The 6,559-nt window shown below is 42.9% G+C and overlaps 1 protein-coding gene across 1 annotated transcript; it reads left to right on the top strand.

Annotated features, from left to right (window-relative positions):
* Positions 1 to 1,991: 1,991 nt before the first annotated feature.
* LOC133441893 (tubulin beta-4B chain-like) lies at positions 1,992 to 5,238 on the top strand. The gene is made up of 5 exons (XM_061719642.1): positions 1,992 to 2,195; positions 3,181 to 3,289; positions 3,396 to 3,506; positions 3,746 to 3,990; positions 4,075 to 5,238. Exons 1-5 carry the CDS (start codon positions 2,139 to 2,141, stop codon positions 4,885 to 4,887), a joined length of 1,335 nt encoding a protein of 444 aa, XP_061575626.1. The 5' UTR covers positions 1,992 to 2,138; the 3' UTR covers positions 4,888 to 5,238.
* The last annotated feature ends 1,321 nt before the right edge of the window (positions 5,239 to 6,559 follow it).

Genomic DNA, 6,559 nt, shown 5'->3' with positions numbered 1-6,559 from the left:
CATAATTTGTCTTCCTGGAAAATGTGTCTTGCTCACAAAATGGTTACAGTCTTTCTATGTATTCAAATACCGTGTGCTGTCGATTGAACCTTCCAGTATTCTCCCTGACTAAGATGCTCCCACCTCTTTCACTGAGCTTTGCAGACAAAACACTGTTTTCTGTACTCAGAACTTAACCTGTTCCAACAACTGGGTAATTTACTTCACCCTCCTCAAAGCAACTGCTATGATTAGAGCTGTCAATCCCCTCTCACAATCCACATGCAGCTATGTTGTTGCCCCAAGCAGACAATACAAGGGCTTGACCCTTTCTCCTAATATTTGTTGGTTGGCACAAAACTGGAACCTCTGGAGACAGTGGCAGAGAGGAGAACAGTGCACAAACTCCTGGCTATCTTGGACAATGCCAGCCACCGTCTGCACACTGTCATCAGCAGCCGGAGAAGCCGGCTCACTGAGAGGCTGCTCAAGTGCAGGAACAACAGACGACACATTTTCTATTCATATAATTCTTTTTATGACACTTTACTTTTTATTTATTTTATTTTTTTACATTTTATTTCTATTTTTATCTTTATTTTAATTGTTTTATCTTTTGATCTTCATATGGGTGTTTGGCTTTACGGGTGTTTGATTTGTATATGACAGTTCTGTGTGTGTGAGATGGAGATGCACCTTTCAATAACCATGTCTACCTCATACTGCTTTTTTAAAAATTGTATATATGTTAATAAGAGCTGTTATTTGCCTATTTACTGTACAGTGAGTGAAAATAACCGAGTCAGTTTGACCTGACTTGGCCAAATAAACATGATTCTGATTCTGATGTCAGTTTAGTTGTATTCATTATTTCAATTTACTTCATGTCAGTGATTAGAATTAATGCCAGCTATGTCGTCCCAACACCAACCAGTGTTTAGGTCTGTAGGCCTTTTCTCTGCCAGCCGCCCTGTCTTGTCATGTTTTTTTTTTTTTAACTTTATTAGCAAATCTTGCTATACAAACACCAACAAGGTGTGGAACAGCACAGACAATGATGGAGTAAATTATAAAAATATCTAGTATTAATAAGAAGTCATGATTATAATAATAATAATAATAATAATAATAATAATAATAATAATAATAAGGATGAGTAAGTAAATAAATAAAGAATAAAATAAATACATAAATAAATAAAACAGGAGAATAAAACAGGTATGAGGAATAGAATCAGATGCATAAAAATAAAATAAGGAAAGGTCAAGACAGTTATAAATAAAAGGTTAGTCAGAGGATACAGAGAAAAACCTTTCATAGTTGATTAAAAATATATTGCTTTTTTGGTTGTTTATCAAATAAAGAGATTTAATGAGATAATTTAATTCAAGTAGAAAAGGGGCAAATGTAGGAGTGGCACCAGCAGATTTGTGTTTGTGAATAAAGAATTTAGCGTAAATAATGATAAAATCCAATAGGTGTTCAAGAGCACAATCTTCAGGATAATCAAAGTACCAAATAATATATTTAATGTTAAGTAAATAAACAGATTTAGCAGCATTGAAAAAATGAAAGCCTGTCTTGTCATGTTATGCCTCCCGTTGCCATGGTGATGACGTAATGCTGCAGTAACAGGAACGCCTCGGCCTCGGAGGGCCGAGTCTGATCAGACACACAGGGCTTAAATTAAAACATCCAAAAACCCCAGTGTAAAAACCCCACTTGTATTCAGGTATTTAAGAGCAACCAAAACCGGTTGGGGAGATTATCGGTTTTTACAGTTGTTAAGCGAATGTAGTGTGAATCCAAGCTTTATTCTGTTTATTCTAGATGCCGTACCAGTAGGTGGCGGTAATGCACTCTAAATCGACGCAGAGCTTACGGCGTAGGGTACGCGGCGACGCACCCCGTACGGTGTGCGTCGCCGCGTAACCTACGCCGTACGCTCTGCGTCGGTGTAACGCGGAACCATAAATCAGCCTTAAAAGAAGAAGAAGAAGCAGAAGAATAAAAGGCTTTGCAGACACCCAGACAGCCAGCAGCACCTCCCCCATCCACACTGAGCCGGCACCCAGCAGAACCAGCACCAGACCTGAGCCTCGTCTCCACTTTACTAGGTTTTTCTACTTGCAGCATACTGTTATCCTCCAAGTGCAAACATGCGTGAGATCGTGCATCTGCAGGCCGGCCAGTGCGGGAACCAGATTGGAGCAAAGGTACGGATTAATTCATTTAATTTACATGTTCACAGCGGTCGGTTTTATGTAACTCAATACGAGTTAGCCGCCACTGCTGGTACGAGATTAAACCCTATTTGGACATGCTAAATAGGTCAACGCAGTGGAAAGTGCAGCATGAGGCGGCAGGGATGAGGGATGAGGGATGAGGGATATCGACGCAGAGCCTACGGCGTAGGGTACGCGTGCGACGCGCAGCGTACGTCGTAGGCTCTGCGTTGGTGTAACGCGGGACCAAAAATCAGCCTTTAAGGATGGGCGGCGGCGAGCCGAGACATCCCTGATGTTGTCATCTTAATGTCGTCTCAATGACCGAAAATACTCAAACCAAGCTGCGCATCTTAAACGGGCAATGTTTTCGATTTGAATGATCAAATTGCAGCGGTTCAACGAGGGATTAATAAATCTAACGACGACATTCCTTCATGTTGGAGCTTAGGTCACAGGGAGGGTGTGGCTCAGAGGAAAAATACGCAGGAGAGTCGGGAAGCAGCCATTTTCTCTTAAATTATATAGATTTCTTTTGTTTTAAGATATAACCGTTATTTCTAATATTTTTTTAATACTTGTTAAATTAATATTCCTTAGAAATTGCACACATTTAGTGGACAATAAGCCAGTGGACAATAAGATGTGCAATAACATAAGATGTGCAATATCTGCCAATCTACCTCACAACACTCCACCTGCTTTTCTGCACTGTTTAACTGTATATACTGTTCATATCCTGTGTTTATACATATTTTATACGTATCTTTTTGTATTTTTTATATATTTTTTATTTCTGACTTTTCAGTCTTTTTACCCCTCCCCTACATGTGTGTACTGCTGACAACAATATAAGTTTTCCCACTGAGGGAGAAAATAAAGGATATCTTATCTTATCTTACATTTACCACTTATGTCTGTAGTGAAATGAATTCTTTTCAGCTGTGGATGACAAGTAATCCATCTTGTGTTTTAGTTCTGGGAGGTGATCAGTGATGAGCATGGCATCGACCCAACAGGCAGCTACCACGGTGACAGCGATCTGCAGCTGGACAGAATCAACGTCTACTACAATGAGGCTTCAGGTATGGAGTTGTAAAAGATTGCTTTATATCGGGGTATGTTTGGCAATTATAGTTGCTGATGCAGTTTGTCTGATTAGTAACTGGGATTGGTGCATTTGTGTTCCAGGTGGGAAGTATGTGCCCAGGGCCATCTTGGTGGATCTGGAGCCAGGCACCATGGATTCAGTTCGCTCCGGCCCATTCGGACAGATCTTCAGACCAGACAATTTCGTCTTTGGTATTGCACATCAAAATTAAAGAATAAAAAGATTTAAAAAAAAAATTAAAGATGAAATGAATTATAGTTTTGTTCCAAAAGAGAATACATTTTTTTTTTTTTTTTTTTTTTAATCGCTTAATTGACCCCCCCCACCCCTAACCCCTGAGAGGGTGCATAGAGCGATATTCAAAGAGCCCTTTTGTCTGCATAACAACAAGCTGTTAAACAGTTAATCGTAACAAGCCTTTTCTTTGCAGGCCAGAGCGGAGCGGGTAACAACTGGGCAAAGGGCCACTACACAGAGGGGGCTGAGTTGGTGGACTCTGTCATGGATGTAGTGAGGAAGGAAGCTGAAAGCTGTGACTGCCTTCAGGGTTTCCAGCTCACACACTCCCTGGGTGGTGGTACCGGCTCTGGAATGGGCACTCTGCTTATCAGCAAAATCCGCGAGGAGTACCCCGATCGTATCATGAACACCTTCAGTGTGGTGCCCTCTCCTAAGGTACACTGATCGTTTCATGTTGCTTTTGGGTTTATTTTATTCAAGGTTTTTCCGTGCTCTGAATTCTACATGCTCCATCTCCAGGTGTCAGACACAGTTGTGGAGCCCTACAACGCCACTCTCTCCGTCCACCAGCTGGTTGAGAACACAGATGAAACCTACTGCATCGACAACGAGGCCCTGTATGACATCTGCTTCCGCACTCTCAAACTCACCACACCAACTTATGGAGACCTCAACCACCTGGTCTCTGCCACCATGAGCGGGGTGACGACTTGCCTGCGCTTCCCCGGCCAGCTTAACGCTGACCTCCGGAAGCTGGCCGTCAACATGGTCCCCTTCCCTCGCCTGCACTTCTTCATGCCCGGCTTCGCCCCGCTCACCAGCAGAGGCAGCCAGCAGTACAGGGCTCTGTCTGTGCCCGAACTCACTCAGCAGATGTTCGATGCCAAGAACATGATGGCAGCCTGCGACCCGCGCCACGGCCGCTACCTGACCGTGGCCGCTGTGTTCCGCGGCCGCATGTCCATGAAGGAGGTGGATGAGCAGATGCTGAACGTGCAGAACAAGAACAGCAGTTACTTCGTCGAATGGATCCCCAACAATGTGAAGACGGCCGTCTGCGACATCCCGCCCCGTGGGCTCAAGATGGCCGCCACGTTCATCGGCAACAGCACAGCTATTCAGGAGCTCTTCAAGCGTATCTCTGAGCAGTTCACCGCCATGTTCCGCCGCAAGGCCTTCCTCCACTGGTACACCGGGGAGGGAATGGATGAGATGGAGTTCACTGAGGCAGAGAGCAACATGAACGACTTGGTGTCCGAGTACCAGCAGTACCAGGACGCCACAGCCGAGGAGGGAGAGTTTGAGGAGGAAGGCGAGGAGGAAGTGGCCTAAGGCTGATATGTCATCATCTCATCCGCACTTGTCCCAACTCCATCCAAACAGTAACCCAAGTATAGCAGTCCTACTCTGCGCCGTCTTTTAGTTGGTTTTCTGCTCCATTGTGGTACTTCTCAAGGTCTAACTCCTTAGTTCCCTTTTGTAGGAAGAATAAGGCTGTCACACTAAATGTTAAACTGACTCCTATCTCTGTTTTCACGTAGAGGTAGCTAAAACAAAGGCGCTTGTGGTCTTTTTCTTATGCAATAGCTTTCTGTTCATTTTCATTAATGGTCATCAGAGCAGCCAGTCCAGTTTTCACTTGTCTGATTGGCACTGAGTGAAATAAATTTGTTTGAAAATGTCCACATGTGTCCGTCTCTTTTAATATTTTGAAACACAATGTTAGATGCTGTTTCTTTTTGATAAACCATTAATAAAAAAAGGTCCTACTTTTGTCAAAAATAGGCAAAATGTGCATTTAGCTTTCAACTGGGATGTAACCATAAACTGTTAAAAAAACCTTAAAACAATGTGACCTATTTGTTTCTGGGTAGCAGTTTTGAAGCCTCCTTTTTCTTGCATTGTGTCATGTCACCGGGGGAGCTGATAGGAACACGCCCAGTCCATGTGCATTAGCTGTAGCTACTAGCTGCTTCAGCCCATCCCTGCAGCTGCACATCTGCCTGCAGACGTCTTATGCAAAACAGATATTTCATACATTGATTTGATGGCAACATCAAAACTTACGTTTAGTCAACACTGGGCTAGTACAAACTGCGTTGGCAAGTATGGCAGTATAAGTGATTGTGGCTAGCCTTTAGCTGAGCTGACTGTCAGTCAAGCATAGTAATTATAAATGTATAACCAGGGCTCAAGTTTTGAAGACAGGCAAGAGTGACATATCCCGCCCCTGCCGTATGCCCACAGACCAGCCGCCTCCCGCCCATAATTGTTTTAATTGCTCAGACTCGCAGACAAGATTTTGACACTGACAATTCAACCAATTACAAAGTATTTATTAGAGACAAAGACTTGTTCATTGTAGGTGTGTGATGCCTTTTTGGACTCTTCTATCGTCTTTCGTGTTTGTTCCCATTTGAAGCAGTTTGGCTCAATGACAGCCATTTTCAGGGTCATAATGGATGACAATGTCCCACCCATGTTTCGGGTTGTTCAAGCCAACCATGGAAAATACCCTCTGCATCCGCATTACAATGGGGTAGCACTAAAACCAAGGTTGCAATCTTAGATAGCCTCCCAAATTGGTTCAGGTCAGTCACCTTTTGAAAAAAGGAACCAGAGGCCTCTACTACTCAAACATGTTCCTTTGATTGTAATTATGAGTAGGTCCTGTGTGTGTGCAAAATATGAGATTAACCTTGGTGGGGCTCCCATAAACAGGTGCTTTCAGGCTGTAGAGGTTATAACCACAAGGCTTACAAGAATGACATGAAATGATTGTTCCTCAATGCAAACATAGATCATGGAGCAACTACAAACACTTACAGAATAAATACTAAAAATCGTTACTGTAATAAATAACAGTATTTGATGCTCCAGGATTAGAATGTGCACTTGTTTACATAAATGTGGCTATGAAGAAGATACGTCCAATTAAAATAAGCCTAAACCTCTTAGATTTTTTGTGTACTGACTGAACATATAAATGCCTTTCTCCACGTGC

The sequence above is a fragment of the Cololabis saira genome, chromosome 1 (assembly GCF_033807715.1).
Source record: "Cololabis saira isolate AMF1-May2022 chromosome 1, fColSai1.1, whole genome shotgun sequence".
Taxonomy (NCBI): Eukaryota; Metazoa; Chordata; class Actinopteri; order Beloniformes; family Belonidae; genus Cololabis; species Cololabis saira.
The sequence above is the reverse complement of the archived record's forward strand: the minus strand, read 5'-3'. Positions and strand labels throughout refer to the sequence as shown.